Below are 22,573 nucleotides of genomic sequence, written 5' to 3'. Positions count from 1 at the left end.
TGGAGCTCCAGCTTTAGGTTTTTGGTTGGAGTAAGGAGGCTGGTCTGGGAGTTTCTCCCCACCCTGAGCCACTGGGCCTGGGCAACCTTTCCTTCCCAGGTCACAAAGCTGACCCCTCCCCCCCAACCTGTGTCAGTGAGCCTCAAGCCTGGAGCCTCCAAGTTAGGGCTTGGCCCCGCCCTTTTGTCCTTGTGAAGTTGCTCCGCCTGTCCGACTCCTTGAGACCCCCTGGACTGTAGCCAGGCTCCTCTGTCCATGGCATTCTCCAGGCAAAAACACCGGAGTGGGTTGCCGTTTCCTTCCTCTAAGCTTAGACCCTGGAGCCAGATGCAGGGCAGGGCCTGACGGGGGTGAGGGGGTCAAGGTCCAACTCAGGTGGCAACTCTGGGGTCCCCGCACTCTCTAAGGCCAGGTTCTTGGGGTGGCAGGGTCACGCAAGACGCTCGCGGCTTCTCAGGGGCCTCTGAGACGCCTGTGCTGTAGCAGAGGGTGGTTTCCGTGTTCCTATTCCTGTCGCAGGCCCGGCCATCCCCAGCCAGCGCTGGCGAGCCCGCGGAGCCCTCTGCTGGCCGTTGCAGAAGACTCGCCGAAGGACCAGGGGCCACCCTGGGGCTCCTCCCGACTGTTTCCCTCGGCAGGAGCGCGCAAGGCGGGATTAGCCCGTCTTCCTTCTCCCGGCCTCGCGCACAGCTGGTTCAGCCCAATATACGGTCAAGACAAGTTGCCACAGTGGATATCGCCCGTCTCAACCTAGGCCCGCCGGCGCCCGTGACGCAGGCACTCAGCCATCTCCACGGGGCGGGCGGCCGCTGACCACGCCTCGCGACCACGTGCGCCGCTCCCGAGCTGCTTTGATTGGCTCCGGGGCGGGCACGCCTTCCGCAGCCCCGTGGCGGCCAGGGGCCCACGCGGGCAGGCACCCCGGCCGGGGCGGGGGTATTTCGAGCGAGGCTGCGGGCCGCGGGGCAGTGCCAGGGCCTCCCTCTACGGCTGCCCCGCCGTGGGGGTCGTCCCCGTACAGCTGGGGCGACCAAGGACCGGAGTGAGCACGCCCGCCCAGGGCCCCACCCCCAGAGCCCGGGGCCCCCGCCCCGCCTCCTGGTCTCCCGCCGCGGAGACCAGCCCTCGCAGGCCCAGCCATCTCGCCCCCACCCGAGACAGGCTTAGAACGTCTGCCCTCCAGGCCCAGGCCCGGTCCACGGGCTCAGTCCCCCGAAGCCGGGTTTGAGGCCGGGGTCTCCCTGTTTCCTCCAGTCTCTGACCCTCCTGTTCTTGGCTGGGCCCGCGTTCCTTCACGCTCATCCCTCCCTCGCCCGGACCCCACTCTGTTGGCCCCCTCCCTGGCTTTCCCCACGCGGTGGCGCTCCTGTTCGGCTTCTCAGCCACAGCCCTGACCCCCGAGTCTCGGCCAGGGGTCTTCCCGGAGCTTCAATCGGACACTTCTTGCGCCTCGAGGGCAGCGCTGCGCTGCAGCCCCGGCCGGCCTGAGTCCTGGCCCCTATCTCGGGGCGAGGCTGTCTCATTGCCTCATTCCCTCGGACGCTCGGCCTCGCGCTCCTTCCCTTCTCCCTGAGCCCTCGCTGCGGGTCCTCGGGCAAAGCGGGGAGGCGAGGGACAACCGCTGTGTCTGAGCCGCGGCGCGAGGTCTGGGCGGGCCTGGAGGAGGCCCGGGGCGGGGGGCGCGGACCCGCGTGGCGCCGCCGCGACAGCCCGCGGAGCTTAGGCACCCTGGCCGTCCCGCTTCCCACCGGGCCGCTCGGACTCTCGCAGGGGTGCGAGGCTGAGAGCGCGCCCTCGGCGCCGGGGGACGGGGAGAGGGAGCCGCTGCTGGCGGGAAGGGAGGCGCGCGGAGCCCTAGGGGCTCAGTCCTGGGCCCGCCCTGCTGCGTCGTCGGGGCGGGGACTGGGGCAGCCGGAGGCGGGCGCAGGGCAGGCCCGCGTGGGACAAGCTGGAAGCCAGGGCTCGGGAGCTCCCCGGGCGACCCTGGCCTGGCTCTGTAGCCACCTGGAGCTGGGGCCTCCTTCCCGTCTGGGCTTCCTGAGATTCCGCCCAGGCTCCGGTGGCGCCCCTGCTGCTCCCTGGGGTTGCCACGAGGGGCAGGCGGCGCACTGACCTGCCTGTGAGCGGGAGCGTTGGGTCCTGCCGACCCTGAGTGGCCCACAGTGACCCCGGGCGGGCCATGGGGACCGCACTTGTGTACCACGAGGACATGACGGCTGCCCGGCTGCTCTGGGACGAGTAAGTGGGGCCTGGCAGAGGGAGAGGAGGGGGGTGAAGACAGAGGCTCCGGACGCTGAGCGCTCTGTCCACTCAGCCCTGAGTGTGAGATCGAGTGTCCTGAGCGCCTGACCACTGCCCTGGAGCGCCTGCAGCAGCGGGGTCTGGAGCAAAGGTGTCTGCGGCTGGTAGCTCGCGAGGCCTCGGAGGCGGAGCTGGGCCTGGTGCACAGGTCAGGTGGGGGGCGGGCCGTGGCCCTGGGAGGCGGGGCCTGCCTCGAACTGCGGTGCAGGCACACAGAGCCTCCCACCAAGCCTCAGTTTCCCTACCGGGTGGGTAGGCTCGCGAGCAATGAGGCGGGCACTCCCTCTCTCCTCTACCTGCTCCTCCTGGCGAACCTGCCTTGCCTGCCTGCCTTTTTGCAGCCCCGAGTACGTGGCGCTGTTGCGGGGGACCCAGGCCTTGGGCACCAGGGAGCTCCAGGCCCTGTCCAAGCAGTATGATGCTGTCTACCTCCATCCGGTGCGTGCCCTGGCTAACCCACCCACCCAGTTACACATCCGGTACTTGTGCCTGTTCGTGGCCCATGCTCCTATGTGCTGTGCCCTGTTGGCTGCCACTGCAGGTACCCGGGACTGGCCTGGCCAGTTCTGCTCGCTGCTTGGTGCCCTGTAACCTGGCACCGGCCTTGGTAGAGCCTGGGAGGGGTGGGGGGCAGGGGGCTGACCTAGACCCTTGCCCCCGCAGAGTACCTTCCACTGTGCCCGGCTGGCCGCGGGGGCGGCGCTGCAGCTGGTGGACGCGGTGCTGACGGGAGCTGTGCGCAACGGGCTCGCTCTGGTGAGGTGAGCATGGGCCCCTACCCCTGACCTGCGGGGGCCCTGTGAAGGCACAATGACCCGACCTGCCCCACACTCACCCCCAGGCCTCCTGGGCACCACAGCCAGAGGGCTACTGCCAACGGATTCTGCGTTTTCAACAATGTAGCCATAGCAGCCAAACACGCCCAGCAGAAGCACGGGTTGCACAGGTTTGTGCCAGTCTGGCTGCAGCGTAAGGCTCAGGCCAGATGGGGCGTGGGGACAGAGGGGCCCTTCCCATCCTGGGCCTGGCTCCTGGCCGGGAGTGGGAGGCCCGGCCCCTCAGCGACCCCAGAACTGTCTGTCCCAGGATCCTTATCGTTGACTGGGATATCCATCATGGTCAGGGCATCCAGTATATCTTTGAGGATGACCCCAGGTAAGCGGGGGCCTCCCTGCTACCCCACTTTTCAGGATGAGCACAGCCTGAGAGGGGAGACACGGCTGAGTGCTCGGAGGCGGGGGTCAGGGTTCTGCCAGGAGCTCTGAGGCTGAGAGGGGCCTAACCTCTGACCTCTGACCCTGGCTGGCTGTGCAGCGTCCTTTACTTCTCCTGGCACCGCTACGAGCATGGGCACTTCTGGCCGTGTCTGCGGGAGTCAGATGCTGATGCTGTAGGGCGGGGACGTGGCCTCGGCTTCACTGTCAACCTGCCCTGGAACCAGGTACTGGCTCCTGCTGAACCCCCCCCCAGGCCATTACCCAGCCTATGCTCCCCTATCCCGTGTGTAGCCTAGGGTGTCTGGCCAGAACCACCCCTAGAAGCCGGGCCTGGGGTTGAAGACCCTGCAGTCGTCCCTGGCAGGGCTGCTCTGACGTTCCTTGGCTGCAGGTCGGGATGGGAAATGCTGACTACGTGGCTGCCTTCCTGCACGTGCTGCTGCCCCTGGCCTTTGAGGTGACTCTCGGGGGGGGTGGAGGCAGGAGGGGAGGGGGATTCAGTACCCAGAGCACCCCCTCTCCCCACCAGAGTGGAATAGGTTAGGAGGTTGGGGGTTAGGAGGGTCTCTCTGGAGGGGCCTCCCCTCTGCCTCTGCTCCAGCTTCTTTTCTGCCCCTTCCCACTGGGCCTTGCCTGCAGTTCGACCCTGAGCTGGTCCTAGTCTCTGCAGGATTCGACTCAGCCATCGGCGATCCTGAGGTGAGGGCCTGGCCAGGCTGCCAAGTGAGGGCCTGGGGACTTCTGGGGTCCCAGGCCAGGCCCGCCTCACGCCCAGGTCTGGCTGCAGGGGCAGATGCTGGCCACACCAGAGTGCTTCGCCCACCTCACACAGCTGCTGCAGGTGCTGGCTGGCGGCCGGGTCTGTGCCGTGCTGGAGGTGACCGCGGCAAGGGGGAGGGCGCCTAGGCCGGAGGCCGGGGTGCCGTCGGAGGTTGCTGCTGCGCGGGGCGGGGCTCCTGCCTGGGGCCCTGACCCCCCTGCCCTGTCGTGTTTCTGCGTCCTCCTCCTCCCAGGGCGGCTACCACCTGGAGTCCCTCTCCCAGTCTGTGTGCATGATGGTGCAAGCGCTGCTGGGCGACCCTGCCCTGCCCTTGTCAGGGCCCATGGAGCCCCACGGCAGGTGCGGGGCCAGGAGGAGGGAGGGTGGGAAGGGCCGGGGTGGGAGGCTGGGCCTCATGATCCTGCTTCTCCTCGCAGCGCCCTGGAGTCCCTCCAGTGCGTGCGGGCAGCCCAGGCCCCTCACTGGGTGAGCCTCCGGCAGCAAGGTCAGCCTGACTTGGGTTGGCTGGGGGATGGTGCCTCAGGCTCCCGTAGGTGGCTGTGACTCTGAACCACCCTGTACCCCTAGGTGCCGCCCCTGTACTGAGCTCCGGCACCCGCTGCCCAGAGGGGAGGCCCTCACCACTGCCGCCAGGGGAGCCCGAATTCAAGGCAGTGGTGACCCAGGCCGCTGCTGCTCTGAGCTCGCTCCTGGACCAGTTGCGCCTCCACCCCACACCCCCTGTCCGTGTGGCTGTTGCCCTGACTGCGCCAGTCACAGGCCTGGCCCTGCCCCCGAGTGTCCTCTGTGAGGAGGGGTCACTGCCGCAGGAGGAGATGCAGGCCTGGGCCAGGTGGGCAGGGTGGGCCTGCGGGGAGGGACCAGGTCATGTCTACATGTGTGTCTGTGACTCAGCTGTGGTCTGCGTGTCACGGTGTCTCCTTGTGTTCCCCTGGTTTGTCCACCACAGGCCACATGAGGCCCTGGCCCAGGACGAGGCCCTCATTGCGCTCGGGAAGGTCCTATACCTCTTGGACAGGATCCTGGATGGGCAGGTGGGGGCACCTGGGAGTCAGGGCAGGGCTGGGTGGTACAGAACCATGTCGACTTGAGTGTTTCTTTGTGCCCAGGATCCTTCCCAGAACAGCCCCCAGGGACAGAGTTCAGGAGCACCCCTCAGTTCCCTCAAGGAAATTCTCTTGGCAGAGAGGTGAAGGGGATGACTTGTAGTTTAAAGCATCTTATTTTAAGAAAAGGAGTGAAGCAGTTGAAGCAATTTGACCTCAGATTGCACAGATGATACTCCGTAGCCAGGGGCAAAGAAGGGACTCCCAGCTTGGGAGTTGCCCTTTACACCTGTTACCCACCCCACAGGTGAGCAGTGGCACGGCAGCCACCCCAGTCCCTGCTGCAGCTGCCACCCTGGACGTGGCTGTTCGGTATGGCCTGTCTCACGGAGCCCAGAGGTAAGTCCCTCCTGGCTGGTCCAAGGCTCCAAGGCAGGGCTTGTGGGCTGGCTGCGTGGGAAGGGCTCTGGGAATGGGCTCCAGGTGCGGCGTGTGCAGCTCATCCAGGAGCCAACTCTTCCTCCAGGCTGCTCTGTGTGGCCGTGGGAAAGCTGGATCGGCCCCCAGATCTCACCGATGATGGGTATGACTCTCGGGTCATATGTACCTCCAGTTTCACAAGTGGGTGGGTGAGCATATCACCCTGGATTCCTGGGTGACAGGTGGGCGGGGCCTTCTGCAGCTGGAATTCCAGAAGGGCCCCCTTGGAGCAGTGCCAGAAGGGTCTCCAGCACGGAGGGTCAGCAGTCCTAGCATCTCTGCCCCTGAGCTGTCCCTCATCTTTCTCGGCTCTGGAGGGTGGGCGGCATCTCACACACAAGCACGTATATCCATATGCTTGCTCTCCCCTGGAAGGAGGAATCTATGGCTGAACATTGGGGGTGAGGAGGCAACTGCCCCATCCATCTTCCACGTCTCTGTGCCACTGCCGGTGGTGAGTGGGGCGCTCACAGGGCAGGGCAGCTGCTGCTCACTAGCACTGGCATGAGGGCCAGACTCCGGGCCTTTACCTGCCCTTCCTGGCGGGGCTGTGGGTGTGGGTGCCTGCCCACCCAAGACTGCGAGGTGGGGTGACCCGAGCTGGCCAGAGTTCCCTGGATGATGGTCTGGGCTATGCCGCTGTCACTCCCACAGACACCTGGTGGGTTCCTGAGCTGTGTCCTGGCCCTGGTGCTGCCCCTGGCCTACAGCTTCCAGCCTGACCTGGTGCTGGTGGCGCTGGGGCCGGGCCATGGCCTGCGGGACCCCCAGGCTGCACTCCTGGCTGCACTGCTTCGGGGCCCGGCAGGCGGCCGAGTCTTCGCCCTTGTGGATGAGGTGAGCTGGGTGGGGTGGACCTGCTGTGGGATGGGAGGTGGGGAGAAACAAGTGACTCACGGCTTCCACCTCTGCTGCTGGCCCAGGAATCCACACCCCAGCTTGCGACAGTCCTGGCCAGGGTGTTGAACGGGGAGGCACCCCCCAGCCTGGGCCCCTTCTCCATGGCCGCCCCAGAGGACACGCAGGCCCTGATGTACCTGAGAGGGCGGCTGGAGCCAAGGTGGAAGATGCTGCAGGTGGCTGGTGAGGCTGCGGGGCCAGGCTCAGGCTGAATGCGTGGGGCCTTGGGCGACAGCTGCCTTCGGGCTCTGCGGGGAGAGGGGCTCATGTCCCGGGGAGCGGAGTGCTGCCCTGAACCAGCTCATGGCCCTGTCAAGCAGTTGTGCCCCGCTTCTCAGCGCCTCCTTGAGTGCTGTGACCTGGCAGCTTGAAGTCGGCCACGGTGGGAGTATCTACACCTTGGAAGAGACACTACGCACCAGTCCCCCGGGAGCCTGTTGTTAGCCGTGCGCGAGCACGTCTCTGCGCGAGGCCTTCGACCTGAGGGCCAGGCTGTGGGCCTGCCCAGGACACGGGCTCAGGGGCTCGGGACCCCTGCTCCGGCGCCAGCCTCTATACGGACGAGCCCTCCCCGGCTCCCTCCTCCCAGCCGTCAGTAAAAGTAGGTTAACCCAGAGTCTGACTCCGCCTCTTTATTGAGCGCCGTGTAGAGTGGGCTCGGTCGGTTCTGGCTGAGTTTCCCAACCGGCGGGGATGAGGACCCAGGCCGGAAGTGCTGGTGGACGGGGCCTCCAGGCTCCGCCCCCTGCGCGCGGGCCGCCCGGCCCCCCCCCCGGGTGACGCAGTTCCGGCGCGCTCTCGCCTGCTGTCGGGCTAGTCGCGCCGCGGTGACGCGTTTGCGGCGCTGCCGCGCGCGCCTTCCTCCGGCTGAGGGGATCCTGAGAAGGCGGGTCAGGCCGCGCGCGCCTTCCTCCGGCTGAGGGAGCCGGGCCCACTCTCCATCCTCTGCGGCGCCTCTGCAGGTCGTCGCTTTTCCGGGGCCCCGAGAAGGCGAGTCCGGCCGCGCGCGAGGCCCTGGCGTGAGGCGGAGGCATGGCCAGCGTCCCGCAGCTGGTGGATGACCTGTGTGAGGTCCTCCTGCCGGCCGCCAAGGCTCCCTCGGGCCCGCGCCGCGGCAGCCGCAGGAAGGCCAAGCGGGGCCTCAAGAGGGTGGCCTATGACGCCCTGTTCACGGGCCTGTTTCAGGAGGAGGGTCGCGGGCTGCAGCCCGGCCTCCCGAGGCTGCCGGTGAGGAACAGGATCCTCATGCTGTCCTTCGACCTGCGGGTGGGCGGCCTGGGCGCCGAGGCCGACCGCCTGGAGGAGCTGGTGGAGGGGCTGGAGGCCGCGCCGCGCCAGCCGCTGGCGGAGCTGGGCGCGGTCCTGGAGCTGCTGGTGCGGCTGGCGGGCAGCGGGCCCCCGCGAGTGCGGCGGCGCCGGCGGGGCGTCTTCCTGCACAGCCGGCCGGTCGGGAGAGCCCTTCCCTACGGCGGCTACGACTGCGCTGACTTGAGCGAGTTGGAGGCGGACGTGCGGTCGCTCATCTCCGGAGAGGAGTCTCTGTGTCGAGACCTGGTCCGCAAGACGCGGCAGGTGATGGAGGCGGCACCGGGCACAGGACTGCCCGCCGTCGGGCTCTTTTCGTACGGCGACCCCTGCGGGGACAGGTTTGAAAGGGACACCCGCGTCTCGCTCTTCGGAGCCCTGGTGCACAGCCGCACGGCCGACCTGGACGTCCGCTTGGACCTGCCCCCGGTGCCGGACAGCGCAGACCTCTCCGGACTGGCCATCAAGGTAGAGTGTTTGCTTCCTGTCTGCGGCTCCTCGGGCTTGGGAAGCGCCTCGTTTGACCCTCCTTCAACTGGGGCAAAGGGAGGACAGCCGGAGTCCAGCAGTGGCGGTTGAGCTTTGGGGCGGGGCTGCTGGTGCGGATTCCCAGCGGCCCCCTCTCCGCAGGCCCGAGGCACATGCCAGTGTTTTCTTGTATTTGCCGTTCAGTCATTTCCCCTGCCTTCCAGTTGATGTTTACATTCCCTGGTGGCTCAGAGGGTAGAGAATCCACCTGCAGTGCAGGAGACCCGGCTTCAATCCCTGTGCCGGAATATCCCGCCGGAGAAGTATCCCACTCCAGTATTCTTGCCTGGAGAATTCTATGGACAGAGGAGGGCTACAGCCCTTGGGGTTGCAAAGAGTCAGAGGTGGCCGAGCACAGCATGCTTGCTAAGTCACTTCAGTCCTGTCCGATTCTTTGCAACCCCTTTGGATTGTAGCCCACCAGGCTCCTCTGTCCATGGAATTCTCCAGGCAAGAATACTGGAGTGGGTAGCCATTCCCTTCTCCAAGGAATCCTCCCGACCTGGGGATTGAACCCTCATAGCTTACTTCTCCTGCGCTGGCAGGCTGGTTCTACAGCATAGCGCGCGAAATGAAGTAAGTCTGATTCCTCTCTGTGTACTCAAGTACTCAGTAGCCATAGGTGCCAAAAATCATTTCTCCTGGCTGTTTGTGCAGTGTTACATGCTTTTTTCTGGATGAAGTGGGATTTTTCAGACCTTGTTAATCATCCTTTGCCTTTGCATTTTGTTGCTTTGCTGAAAGGATGTGGTGTTATTGTTCAGTTGTTCCTTTAGTGGGAGACATTTACATTGTTTCCAACCATAATGCTATAGCAAACACCCTGGGAGAAGTGAATTTTTTCTGTGTCTATGTGATTTTTTTTTTTATGCTGGGTTCCCCAAAATGGAATTTCCAGATCAGAGACATGTTATGGAAAATGTCATTGTAAGTTATGTTGAGGCTCATAAGCCTCAATAAGCTTGTGTGAAATTGGAAATTGATAATGAATAAATTTAATTTCTTAAATGACTCACTGGGGGCAAAAGCATGGTGTAGTAACTTGTGTGCTTGAGAAAGAGAAGAGATGTTCTGCCGGATCTTTCCCATAGAGTGAACGGGAGCATGTGGAAGGGTTCCTGGAACTCTTCTCACACTGGGGTGGAATCCAAACACCATGCCGCAGGTGAAGTCCTTTTCCCACGGGCTCCAGGTCCCTCCGAGCGTGGATCAGTCGGAAGATGAAGGGTTCCAGTCAGCATCCAATCTGACTCCTGACTCCCAGTCTGAGCCGGGCGTGACGCCAGACATTGACCTGTGGGACGCTGTACTCACCTACGAGGCCAGCAAGCGGAGATGCTGGGAGCAAGTTGGATGGTTTGTGAGCTTTTGCCCTAAATGCAAACCCTGTCTCTCCCCTGCCCTCTAATGTGGCCTTTACTCAGCCCAGATTGGGGACTTGGAAGTTTCAGTCAAGCTGTGTGCAAGTTGTCTGCCCTGAGAGTTGAGAACCACCAGGGGAAACCTACAGAAGTTTGCACTGAGCCAGTAACGGCTGCGGCTCACATCCTTGCTGTGGCGGCTCCTGGTCGAGGTGGCAGGCCCTGTGGTTGGTGCCAGGCACGGGGTGCTGCTGAGGGAGTGCTTCTCACACCTGGGAGGCCTGAGGGTGGTGCTCCCCTGAGGGAAGCCCGTCATCACAGTGTTCCCTGATGGGTGCTCTGATGCCGGGTCTTTCAGCCCATGGCGTGCTGGCGTCTCGAAGCCTCCCAGTGTGGGGGTAGAGGACCCATCTCCCACGTTTGGGCACCTATTCTCTGCTGACAGTTCTGTGGGATGCCAGCGTGGGGAGCACTGAGGGAGAGAGGCAGGGTTTGCAGGGAGCCGAGTGCCTTCCGACTCAGCCTTGGCTCCTGCGGGGCCTCCCCGGGACGAGCATGTGCTCGGGGTGTTGTGTGGGCCCTGCTCCTGCTGGAGGGGCTTTCCTGGCGTCCGCATCTTCCCCCAGGTGGGGCCCACTCCCGCTCCCGAGCACCGCTGGCACTGGTGGCTGTCTGGTCCTGCAGGAGCGCCTTTGCCCTGTGACTTCCTGTTTGGTCTGCACCTGTCTTGTGTGTACAGAGCAGACCTCACCACCTGCTGCCTGCAAAGCCCTCGCAAGTTTGCACACTGGCCATCAAGCAGCACTGCTTTCTTTTGTGAATGCTCACTAGTGGATTCCTCTGCCAGTTCCCGATTTTCTTGGCTCAGTTTCTCAGATCACTCTTTAGTAGGGGACATGATTGCTCAGCTGGTCAATGTTCTTGTCCCCTTTTGTGAATGCACTTAATCTCTTTGGTGTCCCCCTGAAGCAGAACTGACCCCACAGCTCCAGAGTGAGGACTGATTCTTGGTGTCCCTTCAAGGAGGATGGTGGCCAGTATGTTAGCCTGTGCCCCCATAGGAGACACCGGCCACCCCGCAGCTCTCCCACTGCCTCTTCTGATGTAACCGGATTCCCCTGCCCCTGAAGCCCGTTGCTCAAGTTCATTTGGAGAATCTTGGGAATCTGTTGCAGTTGGATCCCAGCCACTTGCTAGTTTCTTGCCAGGAACTCTGACAAATGGGCAGTCAAAGCTTCCTTGGCAGCCACAGCCCTTAATTGTGAACTCTGCCCTTGCCTGAGACCCCCAGAGGACCCCCGCCCCGGTGCTTCGCCCTGCCAGCCAGCTTGGGTCGCCCTGCTGCCAGCGCCTCAGCACCTGCCCCCCTTTCTGGGGAGGTGGTCTTGTGATGTTCAGGACCACGTTCTCCTTGGGGACGAGTGTGAACGTGGTGTTTCCTTCACGGGTCCTCGTCTTTCAGCTCTCAGTGACCCCGGGAGAGTGGCCAGAGGCCGATGCCTGTGTGGGCACTGGGGTGGCACCCGCAGCACAGGAGCCTCGGGGTCCCTGGAGCTCCAGAGGCTCCTCTTCCCCTCCAGCTCTCCGTGCCCTGAGGAGCGTGGCTGCTGTCGTGGCCTGGCTGGCCCCCCCCACTGATCTGGACACTCAGGACTGGCCCGCCTGCTTTTCCTGCCCGCCGGGCCATCCTCCGCTTGGCCAGCGCTGCCTTCAAGGGATGGCGATTGGAGAGCGCTGCTCCACCCGCCACCCCTCAGCCCTGCCCGCTGGGACTAGCCGTGGGCCCCTGCCCTCACCCCGTGCTGAGCCCAGAGCACCTGGCCCCTTTCTCCTCCCTTCTCTAGGCTTCCATGCAGGCCGCTCCCACTCCCGGGGACACTGCTCTGGGCGTGGCCTTGCTCCCCTGGCCTTCCTGACCAGCATCTCCGTTCCCTGGGTCCCTTTAGGGCCCCTGTCCTTGGCGGCACATCGCGCTTCCTCGCAGCCTGTGTCTCGTAGCAGCGCCGGCCCTGTGAGGCTGGGCTCGTCCGCCTGACTGCTCTGGCCCTGCTCTTGCTAAATGCGGGAAAGGGCGCCTTATGGTGCACTGTCCATCAAGGAGCATTTTTGGTCTTAGCAAGTTCTAAGGTTTTTCCTGGGCTCCTTTTATTAAGAATCTACTTCCAGTGGGCTTTAAAAAGCAGCTGTTTCAGGCTTTCAGTAGGAGTTGGTGGTTTCCAAAGGAATGTCTAATAAATGGTGCTGTCTCTTTGGCCGCTTTTGAACAGTGTCACCAGGCTGGTAAACCCTGTTCTTGAACTTCCTGCAGAACCCCCATAGGCAGAGGCCCTAGGGCAGGCGTGTGCCTCTTTTCTCCTAGAATTTCAGGGAACTTTTGGCTCTGTACGATCTTTGTGCTTTCTTGGGCAGAGGGTGATGACATCCTATGACATGAAGTCTAACATCTTAATCCTTTTGACATTTCCATCAGTGGCGTTAAGCACATCCATGTTAGGTGACCATCAGCACCATCCTCTCCAGAACTTTTTCATCCTCCTAAACTGAGACTGTCTCCATCACACCCTCACTCTCCACACTGTCCTCCCGCCCTGGGCCTCCACATCTCCTTTCTGGGTCTGTGACTTTGGGGGCCCCACAGGAGTGGGGTCATGCAGCACTTGTCCAGGTGCATGACTGGGTCATCACTCAGCCTTACGCCCTCAGGGCTCCTCCGTGTTGCAGCATCTGACACAGTGTCAGAATTCCTTCCTCCTGAAGGCTGGATTAATGTTCCTCTGCGTAGACAGACCAGGTCTTTATCCAGTCCTCTGCTGACGGCCACTTGTGCAGTTGTGACTGTGCTGCTCCGGGCCTGGGTGTTGTTTCCCACGAGAGGACCGCCATGTGCCCCGTGGGTGCGGGCTGGGTGGGGACACTTCCTGCGCAGTGCTGTCTGACAGGCCTGCTGACCGCAGACGGGGGCAGTGGAGAGTCTCATCTGGCCTTAGGCACCTCACGCCATTGAGTTGCTCTTTGTCCTGCCCTCTGCTCACCTAAGCTCGCTGCTGCTCTGTCCCCACAGCCCCCCCGGCCACCGCGAGGAGCCCTACCTCACCGAGGCCGGCAGGGACGCCTTTGACAGGTTCTGCCGGCTCCGCCAAGGGGAGCTGCAGGTGCTGGGTGGGAGCCTCCTGCAGGCCCCGCAGCCCGTCCTAGTGAAGGAGTGCGAGCTGGTGAAGGACGCGCTCAACGTCCTGATCGGGGTCGTGTCCGCCACGTTCTCCCTCTGCCAGGTAAGGAGGCGCGGTGTGGCCAGGAAGCCGTCTTGGCAGCCTGCCTGGGGATGGTCATCTTGTTTCAGTTTGAAACTGATTTCCCCACATGGATGGGATCACGAAGTGTTTGTCCTTTGTGTCTGACTTACTTCATTCAGCATAATGACCTCAATGTTCAATCATGGTGTAGTCTGTGTCGGAATTTCCTTCCTTTTTAAGGCTAGAAAGTATTCTACACGTGTGTCGTTGTTGAGTCACGCAGTCACGCCCGGCTGTTTGCGAGCCCATGGACTGCAGCCTTCCAGGCTTCCCTGCCCTTCACTGTCTCCCAGTGTCTGCTCAGATTCATGTCCGTTGACTCGGGGATGCCACCCAACCGCCTCATCCTCTGCCGCCCTCTTCTGCTTCTACTTTCAGTCTCTCCCAGCATCAGGGTCTTTTCCAGTGAGTCATTCTTCACATCAGTAGCCAAAGGATTGGAGCTTCAGCTTCAGCATCAGTCCTTCCAATGAATATTCAGGGTTGATTTCCTTTAGGATGGACTGGTTGGATCTCCCTGCTGCCCAACGGACTCGTGAGTCTTCTCCAGCACCACAGTTTGAGGGCATCAGTTCTTTGGCCCTCAGCCTTTGTTACTGTCCAGCTCCTATATCCATACATGACTGATGGAAAAACCATAGCTTTGACTCTTCGGACCTTTGTAGGCAAAACGACGTCCCTGCTTTTTAATACACTGTCTAGGTGTGTCCTAGCTTTCCTTCCAAGGAGTCAGCGTGTTTTAATTTCATGACTGCAGTCACCATCTGCAGCGATCTTGGAGCCCCCAAAAAATAAAGTCTGACACTGCTTCCACTTTTTCTGCCCCATTTGCCATGAAGTGATGCCATAATCTTAGTTTTTTTTAATGTTCAGTTTTAAGCCAAGTTTTCACTGTTTTTCACACTCATCAAGAGGCTCTTTCTGCCATTAGAATGGTATCATCTGCATATATGAGGTTGTTGATATTTCTCCCGGCAGTCATGATTCCAGCTTGTGCTTCATCTAGCCTGGCATTTTGCACGATGTACTCTGCATACAAGTTAGGTAATCAGGGTGACAATACACAGCCTTGACGTACTCCTTTCCTGGTTTTGAACCAGGCTGTTTTTCCATGTCTGGCTCTAATAACTGCTGCTTCTTGACCTGCACGCAGGTTTCTCGGGAGGCAGGTCAGGTGGTCTGGTATTCCCACCTCTTTAGGAATTTTCCACAGTTTGTTATGATCCACACAGTCAGGCTTTAGCCTAGTCAACGAAGCAGAAGGAGATGTTTTTCTGGAACTTTCTTGCTTTTCTGTGATCTAGTGTATGTTGGTGATTTGCTCTCTGGTTCCTCCCCCTTTTCTAAACCCAGCTTGTACATCTGGAAGTTCTCCGTTCACGTATGTCTGAAGCCTCACTTGAAGGATTTTGAGCATAACCTTACCAGCATGCAAAGTTAGCACAATTATATGGCGGTTTGAACGTTCTTTGGCATTGCCCTTCTTTGGAATTTGAGTGAAAACTGACCTTTTCCAGTCCTGTGGCCACTGCTGAGTTTTCCTAATGTGTTGACACATTGAGTGCAGCACTTTAACAGCATCATCTTTTAAGATTTGAAACAGCTCAGCCGGAATTTTGTTACCTCCAATAGCTTTGTTTGTAGTGATGCTTCCTAAGGCCCACTTGACTTCAGGCTCCAAGATGTCAGACTCCCGGTGAGTGGCCACACCATTGTGGTTATCTGGGTCATGAAGACCTTTTTTTGTACAGTTATTTAGTGTATTCTTGCCGCCTCTTTTTAATCTCATCTGCTTCTGTTAGGTCTTTACCCTTCTCTCCTTAATCGTGCCCATCCTTGCATGAAGTGTTCACTTGACATCTCCAGTGTTCTTGAGGAGATCTCTAGTCTTTCCTATTCTGTTGTTTTCCTCTGCTTCTTTGCACTGTTCATTTAAGAAACCGCTCTTATCTCTGCCCACTATTCTCTGGAACTCAGGATTCAGTTGGGTGTGTCTTTGCCTCTCTCCCTTGCTATGTGTATAACGACCACATTTTGTTAGCTGTTTATCAGCTGATGGCCGCTTGGGTGGATCTCAGCTTCTGACTGTTGGAACAGTGCTGTTGTGAACACGGTGCATTTAGTTCTTCAGGGTATATTCCTGGGAGTGCACTTGCCGGGCCCTGTGGTGACTGTTTGGTTGGTTTATTTGGCTGCACCGGGTCTGTGGCGGCACACGGGATCTTTAATTGTGGCATGCAGGGCCTTTTTAGTTGCAGCCTGTGGGATCTAGTTCCCTGACCAGGGAGCGAACCCGGGCCCCCTGCATTGTCGTGCCCCAGTAATTCTGCTCACTTTCGGAGCAGCCAACGAATTGTTTCTCACCTTGGCTGTGCCCTTTTCTGCTCCCTCCAGCAGTGTGTGCGACTCAGGGGCTCCAGTTTGCTACATCCTCACCAGTACTCGCTCTCCCTCCACTCCTTTTTTGGTAAATAATAGCTGTCCCAGTGGGTGTGAAGTGGTGTCTCATTATAGTTTTTTTCCCTAAAATCCAAATGCTTAATTTTTCTATTTTTTAATTGGAGGATAATTGCTTTTTGGTGTTGTGTTGGTTTCTGCCGTACAACAATGAGAATCAGTCATGACTATATATGTGTATGTGTATGTATATGTGTGTGTGTGTGTGTGTGTGTGTGTATATATCTATATATGTATTGGAGAAGGCAGTGGCAACCCACTCCAGTGTTCTTGCCTGGAGAATCCCAGGGGCAGGGGAGCCTGGTGGGCTGCTGTCTATCGGGTTGCACAGAGTCGGACACGACTGAAGCGGCTTGACGGCAGCAGCGTATGTACGTGTCTATGTATATCCCCTCCCTATGGAGTCTCCCTCCCACCGCTTGCTCCCACTTCTCCCCCGACTCAGGCTGTCCCAGAGCGCCAGGCTGGGCTCCGTGTGTAACATGGCAGCGTCCCACTGTCCTGTCCTGCGTGCTCAGTCATGTCTGACTCTCTGAGACGCCGTGGCTGTAACCTCCCAGGTTCCACTGTCCATGGGGTTTCCCAGGCAGGATCAGCGGAGGGGGTTGCCAGTTGCTGCTCCAGGGGCTCTTCCCGACCCAGGGGCTGAACCCGCGTCTCTGGCATCTCCTGCACTGGCAGGTGAGCTCTTCGCCAGTGATGCCGCCCACTGCATAGCTGTTTCATGCCGGTAGTGTCCCTGTGTCTCACCATAATTTAGATCTCCATTCCCATCATGGGCACTGCTCCTGAGCACTTCTTCGCTGGGACACCCGTTTTGGAAGACAGCCTGTTAGTTTTTTGTCCTTCGCCTCTTGCTTTGCTCAGAGAACGGAAGTGTGCTCCCCACTGTTCTGGATGCTGGCGGCGCGAGTGCGGCGCCCACAGTGAGCGCCTCAGCCTGCAGACTGCTGCCTCCTGCTGTGCCCTCGCCGCCCTTGCCCCTTGAGTTGTAGGAGTTCTTGATGCATTCTGCATATTAATCCCTTACCAGATATATGATTTGCAAATGTTTTCTCTCATTCTGTAGGTTGTCTTTTCACACTCTTGATAGTATCCTTTGAAGTACAAAGTTTAATTTTGGTGAGGTCCAGGTTACTTTCTTCCTTTTGTTCCCTATACTTTTGGTGTCATATCTAAGAAATCACCAAACCCAAGGCCTCTGTGTTTCCACCCAAGAGTGGCACAGTCCTGGCTCTGTTCTTTCTAAATAGTTTCGTGTCTTCGTTTCTCCCGGCTGCACTGGGTCCTCATGGCTCTGCTCGGGCTCTCCCTGGCTGCCGCGAGCACGGCCTCCTCTTCACTGTGGTGCTCAGGCTCCTCGGTGCGGCGGCCTGTCTCATTGCAGAGAGTGGGCTCTAGGCGCTTTAATCTTTTGAGTGTGGATATTCTGTTTGCCCAGCGCCCTTTGTTGAAAAGGCCCTTCTCTCCACGCTGTGTGCTCTCGATACCCTTACGCATCACTGACCACGTGTGAGCTGTCTGTTCTGGGCTCTGCTCTCTCCATTGATCTTCATGTTTGTCCTGATCCCACTCCTGCGATGTGTTTTTGTGGCCACACCCCTCACCTTGCAGGATCTCTGTTCCCTGACCAGGGCTGATTCCGGTCCATGGCAGTGGAATCCAGAATCTAGCCACTAGGCAGCCAGGGGCGCCCCCAGTTCAACACTGTTTTGATGACTGAAACTTTGTAGGAAGTTTTGGCCTTGGGAGGTATGAGTTCTCACCATTTTTTTTTTTTTTTTAAGATTGTTGTGGTTATTTGGGGCCCTTTGCAATTCATTCCAATTCCAAAGAAAGGCAATGCAAAAGAATGCTCAAACTACCGCACAACTGCACTCATCTCACATGCTAGTAAAGTAATGCTCAAAATTCTCCAAGCCAGGCTTCAGCAATGAAGAGCTGGTTCATCAGTGAACAGTGAACTCCCTGATGTTCAAGCTGGTTTTAGAAAAGGCAGAGGAACCAGAGATCAAATTGCCAACATCCGCTGGATCATCAAAAAAGCAAGAGAGTTCCAGGAAAACATCTATTTCTGCTTTATTGACTATGCCAAAGCCTTTGACTGTGTGGATCATAATAAACTGTGGACAATTCTGAAAGAGATGGGAATACCAGACCACCTAACCTGCCTCTTGAGAAGCCTGTATGCAGGTCAGGAAGCAACAGTTAGAACTGGACATGGAACAATAGACTGGTTCCAAATAGGAAAAGGAGTACGTCAAGGCTGTATATTGTCAGCCTGCTTATTTAACTTCTATGCAGAGTACATCATCAGAAACGCTGGACTGGAAGAAACGCAAGCTGGAATCAAGATTGCCGGGAGAAATATCAATCACCTCAGATATGCAGATGACACCACCCTTATGGCAGAAAGTGAAGAGGAGCTAAAAAGCCTCTTGATGAAAGTGAAAGAGGAGAGTGAAAAAGTTGGCTTAAAGCTCAACATTCAGAAAACGAAGATCATGGCCTCTGGTCCCATCACTTCCTGGGAAATAGATGGAGAAACAGTGGAAACAGTGTCAGACTTTATTTTTCTGGGCTCCAAAATCAATCCAGATGGTGACTGCAGCCATGAAATTAAAAGATGCTTACTCCTTGGAAGAAAAGTGATGAGCAACCTAAATAGTATATTCAAAAGCAGAGACATTACTTTGCCGACTAAGGTCCGTCTAGTCAAGGCTATGGTTTTTCCTTGCTCGTGGATGGATGTGAGAGCTGGACTGTGAAGGAGGCTGAGCGCCGAAGAATTGATGCTTTTGAACTGTGGTGTTGGAGAAGACTCTTGAGGGTCCCTTGGACTGCAAGGAGATCCAACCAGTCCATTCTGAAGGAGATCAGCCCTGGGATTTCTTTGGAAGGAATGATGCTAAAGCTGAAACTCCAGTACTTTGGACACCTCATGTGAAGAGTTGACTCACTGGAAAAGACTCTGATGCTGGGAGGGATTGGGGGCAGGAGGAGAAGGGGACGACCGAGGATGAGATGGCTGGATGGCATCACGGACTCGATGGACGTGAGTCTGAGTGAACTCCGGGAGTTGGTGATGGACAGGGAGGCCTGGCGTGCTGCAATTCATGGGGTCGCAAAGAGTTGGACACTACTGAGCGACTGAACTGAACTGATGGATTTTAGGATGAGTTTTTCTATTTCTGCTAAAAGCATCGTTGGGATAATGATATGGGTGGCACTGAATCCACAGGTTGCTTTGGGTGAATCATTATTTAAATATCTTTTTTATCTATCTGGCTGTATCGAGTGTTAGTTGCAGCATGGCGGGTGTTTGTTACAGCTTGTGGGATCTTTCATTTCTGCTAGTGGGCTTCGTTGCCCGTGGCATGGGGGATCTTAGTTCCTGGGCCAGGGATTGAACCTGTGCAGTGACAGCATGGAGTGCTGGGGAGTCCCTGGGTGTATTATCCAGACATTATTAGATACTCCAGTCCATGAACATAGGATATCTTTGCATTTATTTAGGTCTTTAATTTCTCTCAGCATTGTTTTCTAGTTTTCACTTTAACAAGTCTTTTGCCTCCTCAGTTAGATTTACTCTAGTACTTTATTCTTATATTGCACTTGTAAATGGAATTATTTCTTACTTTCCTTTTTTGGATTGTTCATTGCAAGTGTATGGAAATACAAATGATTTTTATATGTTGATTTTGTATCCTGGTACTTTGCTGAATTCGTTTAACAGCTCTAACACGTTTTGTTTACTCTTTAGCTTTTTCTGAGTATGAGATCATGTCCCCTGCAAACAGGTCATTTTACTTCTGCCTTTCCAGTGTGCATATTAACATTTCTCCTTGCCTAACTGCTGTGTCTGGGACTTAAGTGTTACACTGAAGTGGTGAAAGCACGCGTCCTTGCCTTGTTCCTCCTCATCCCTGAGAGAAGCTTTCCGTCTCTCCTGAGTGTAATGCGCGCTGTGGAGTTTTCACACACAGTCTTAATCCCGTTGAGCCGCTTCCATTCTTTTCCTAGTTGTTTGAGTGCTTTTAATTGTGAAAAGGTATTGTTCAGGTGCTCAGTCATGTCCGACTCTTTGCAGCCCCGTGGACTGCAGCACCCCAGGCTTCCCTGTCCTTCAGCATCTCCGGCAGCTTGCGAAAACTCATGTCCATTGAGTCAGTGATGCCATCCAACCATCTCATCCTCTGTCGTCCCCTTCTTCTCCTGCCCTCAGTCCTTCCCAGCATCAGGATCTTTTCTAGTAAGTCGACTCTTTGTATCAGGTGACCAAAGTATTGGAGCTTCAGCTTCAGCATCAGTCCTTCCAGTGAGTATTCAGGATGGATTTCCTTTAGGATGGAGTTGACTTCTGTCAAATGCCTTTTTTTGCATCAGCTGACATGGTCATATGTGTGACTTTTCCTTCATTCTATTAATGTATATTACATTGATTTTTGTATGTTGAGCTGCCCTTGCATTCCTGAGATAAAGCCCACTTGGTCATAGTGTACTATCCTTTAACATGCTGCTAGATTCAGTTTGTTAGTACCTTCTCAAAGATTCTTGTGTCTGTTCATAAGGGATGTTGGACTGTAGTCTTTTCCTTGTAATGTCTGTATGTTGCTTTGGCATCAGAACAATACTGGCCTCTTAGAATTAGGAAGTATTCCTCCTCTTTAAGTTTTGGAAGAGTTTAATAACAATCGGTGTTCTTTTTTTAAAATTTACTTATTTGGTGCCCTGGGTCTTGGTTGTAGCACGCAGAATCTTTGATCTTAGTTTCGGCATGTGGGATCTAGTTTCCTGACGAGGAATTGAACCCAGGCTCCCTGCATTGGGAGTGAGGAGTCTTAGCCACTGGACCACCAGAGACATCCCAACAACTGGTGTTCTTTAATGGGTAGAATTTACCAGTGAAGCCATCTGGCGTTGGAGTTCTCTTTTTTGGGTTTTTGTTTCTTTAGATCTTTAAGTTCACGTGACATCGACGTTTACCATATTAACCTGTGGGAGCTGTCATGTCCTGTCAGTGGCAGCCTGCTGGCAGAAGGCTTTCTGTCTCCTGTGCCCGCTCTGTGTGTCTGGGTTTGGGGCTCCCGGTCTAGGGGTGCTCGGGGCAGTGCCAAGGTTGGGTGCCTGGAGGCAGCACCACCCTGAGTGCCCCACCCCAGGGACTTCCCTTTTGTCCCTTCCAGCCAGCTCAGACCTTCACGGTGAAGCGGGGTGTCCATGTCTCAGGAGCGTCCCCCGAGAGCATCAGCAGCCTCCTCTCCGAGGTGGCCGAGTGCGGGACGCACTACGCGCGCCTCAGCCACTTCTCCCTGCAGCCCGCACTGGACCCCTCCTGCAGCAAGGGCCTCGTGTTCCAGGTGTGGCCCTGCCTCACGCCGCTGTGGGTCCCCGGGTGCTGTACGCAGGCCTGCCCCAGGGCCTCTGCACCAGGCCACACTCTCCTCAGTGACGTCAGAGTTTGTCAGTTGCCCTTTGGGAATGGTGGCCGGGGACCACATCTTTCCTGGCCCATCACTGCATGGAAACCTGGGAGGATGTGTTGGGGCCATGAGAGCGTGGGAGACAGCTGTGGCTAGTGCTGGGGGCTGTGGGCCTGGGGCAGGCCAGTGGTGTGGAGGGAGCATGTGCTGCCTGGTCCCCACCGGGCCCCTGGTGCGGGACTGAGCCAGGTCTGCCTGAAAGCCTTGTCATCATTGCAAATGCTGGGCAGGCCCCCGGGACAGTGGGCAGCTGTGTGGGGGGCCGTGCAGCCTGAGAGAGAGCGCAGGCACTGGGCCAGGCCCTTTGCATTCGGACATCACAGCAGGGCTACTGGGGTGATGTGACGAGGTTCGGATTCTAGGATGGGCCAGAGCGGGGCTGGGAAGGCAGAGGAAAACCCAGACAGGACTACTGTGTTGACTGGGATGGAGGGCAGGGCAGCGGTCTCCTGGGTGCCTGACGTTTGCACTGGAGCGCTCCGGCAGACCTCCTGGAAGTATGTGAGCCATGCTGGGGCCATGCTCCTGGGCACCACCCCGGATACCAGTGTCCTTGGGACCCCAGTGGCCTGAGTGGCCAGAGACCCTCTGGGACTTGGCGTTTGTGCACACAGCCCAGCTGCCCGGGATCTGCAAGGTCCAGATTCCTGGTGCAGCTGGCCTGGGGGGCTTACAGTGGGCTCGGGCTTCTGGCCGGGCTGGGTGTCTGCATGTGACCTGTACATGCCCATTCCTTGGGAAATGGAGCCCCAGGCTTGGGGGTGGAGGCCCAACTTTTTCCCACACCCAGGTATTTCTCTGGTTCTGAGCTTGGTGGCCATGCCCCTGTGCCTGGCCGCCCTCCTTCTAGCCTCCTGCCCCACAGGCCTTCACCAGCGGCCTGAGGCGGTACCTGCAGTACTACCGCGCTTGCGTGCTCTCCACCCCGCCCACCCTGAGCCTCCTGACCATCGGCTTTCTCTTCAAGAAGCTGGGACGGCAGCTCAGGTAAGTCTCGGCGTGCGACTTGGTGGCTGATGAGGCAGGCATGGGCCGTGCTGGGTGGTGGGCAGCCTCCTGGTTGGAGTCTGGATGGCCCTTGACCAAGCTGAGTTCATGAGGTGCCCACCAGCAGGCCCAACCCAGGATCAGGGCTCCTACCCGACAGGCACACAGGGGCCCTGCAGACAGACCTGGCACCTGCACTCAGGAGCTGGTCAGTGAACATGGGCAGAGTGCCTGCTGGCAGGTGCCATCTGGAGAAGGCAGAATGGAGGGCTAGGGGTTGAGGGGTGGGTTCAGTGGAGAGGAGTTCCTGCAGGCTGAGGGGAGGAGTGTGGAGGCCCCAGGGCTGGAGAAGGGGCGTGAGGGGGAGGCTGAGCCTGGAGGTGTCTGGAGGGCGTGATGGGAGCATAGCCTGGAGTGGGGTAGCGAGGCAGGGG

At 58.1% G+C, this 22,573-nt stretch overlaps 2 protein-coding genes across 18 annotated transcripts in view; both read left to right on the top strand.

Moving 5' to 3' along the window:
* The first annotated feature begins 1,919 nt into the window (after window positions 1–1,919).
* Window positions 1,920–7,341, top strand: HDAC10 (histone deacetylase 10). Of its 9 annotated transcripts, none has more exons than XM_042247937.2 (20): window positions 1,920–2,238; window positions 2,315–2,449; window positions 2,643–2,739; window positions 2,965–3,062; window positions 3,143–3,247; window positions 3,388–3,456; window positions 3,616–3,742; window positions 3,910–3,975; window positions 4,158–4,217; window positions 4,306–4,359; window positions 4,532–4,638; window positions 4,716–4,783; window positions 4,867–5,131; window positions 5,249–5,333; window positions 5,653–5,744; window positions 5,872–5,928; window positions 6,201–6,279; window positions 6,480–6,662; window positions 6,749–6,908; window positions 7,064–7,341. In XM_042247937.2, the coding sequence occupies exons 1-20, from the start codon at window positions 2,180–2,182 to the stop codon at window positions 7,072–7,074; spliced, it is 1,977 nt and encodes a 658-aa protein (XP_042103871.1). In that variant the 5' UTR covers window positions 1,920–2,179; the 3' UTR covers window positions 7,075–7,341. The 9 variants fall into 9 exon arrangements, with proteins under 9 accessions (XP_042103871.1, XP_042103870.1, XP_042103873.1 ...); XM_042247936.2 differs by having other exon boundaries at window positions 4,306–4,395; XM_042247939.2 differs by lacking the exon at window positions 3,388–3,456 and having other exon boundaries at window positions 4,306–4,395.
* Window positions 7,342–7,565: 224 nt separating this feature from the next.
* Window positions 7,566–22,573, top strand: part of TUBGCP6 (tubulin gamma complex component 6) — a 23,272-nt gene continuing 8,264 nt past the window's right edge. For 8 of the 9 annotated variants that reach the window (XR_003588957.3, XM_042247932.2, XM_042247933.2 and 5 more), the window contains exons 1-5: window positions 7,566–8,498; window positions 9,751–9,914; window positions 12,981–13,191; window positions 20,856–21,029; window positions 22,018–22,139. Coding sequence is in view for 8 of the 9 variants with exons in the window: in XM_042247932.2 (XP_042103866.1) it covers window positions 7,758–8,498; window positions 9,751–9,914; window positions 12,981–13,191; window positions 20,856–21,029; window positions 22,018–22,139 (1,412 nt within the window). In the remaining variant the exon portion in view is untranslated. Of the gene's footprint in view, window positions 8,499–9,750; window positions 9,915–12,980; window positions 13,192–20,855; window positions 21,030–22,017; window positions 22,140–22,573 lie in introns of those variants that run through there. The other variant, XM_042247935.2, reaches the window with a different exon arrangement.

The sequence above is a fragment of the Ovis aries genome, chromosome 3 (assembly GCF_016772045.2).
Source record: "Ovis aries strain OAR_USU_Benz2616 breed Rambouillet chromosome 3, ARS-UI_Ramb_v3.0, whole genome shotgun sequence".
NCBI classification, from domain to species: domain Eukaryota; kingdom Metazoa; phylum Chordata; class Mammalia; order Artiodactyla; family Bovidae; genus Ovis; species Ovis aries.
This window is presented reverse-complemented; position numbering and strand designations above follow the sequence as displayed.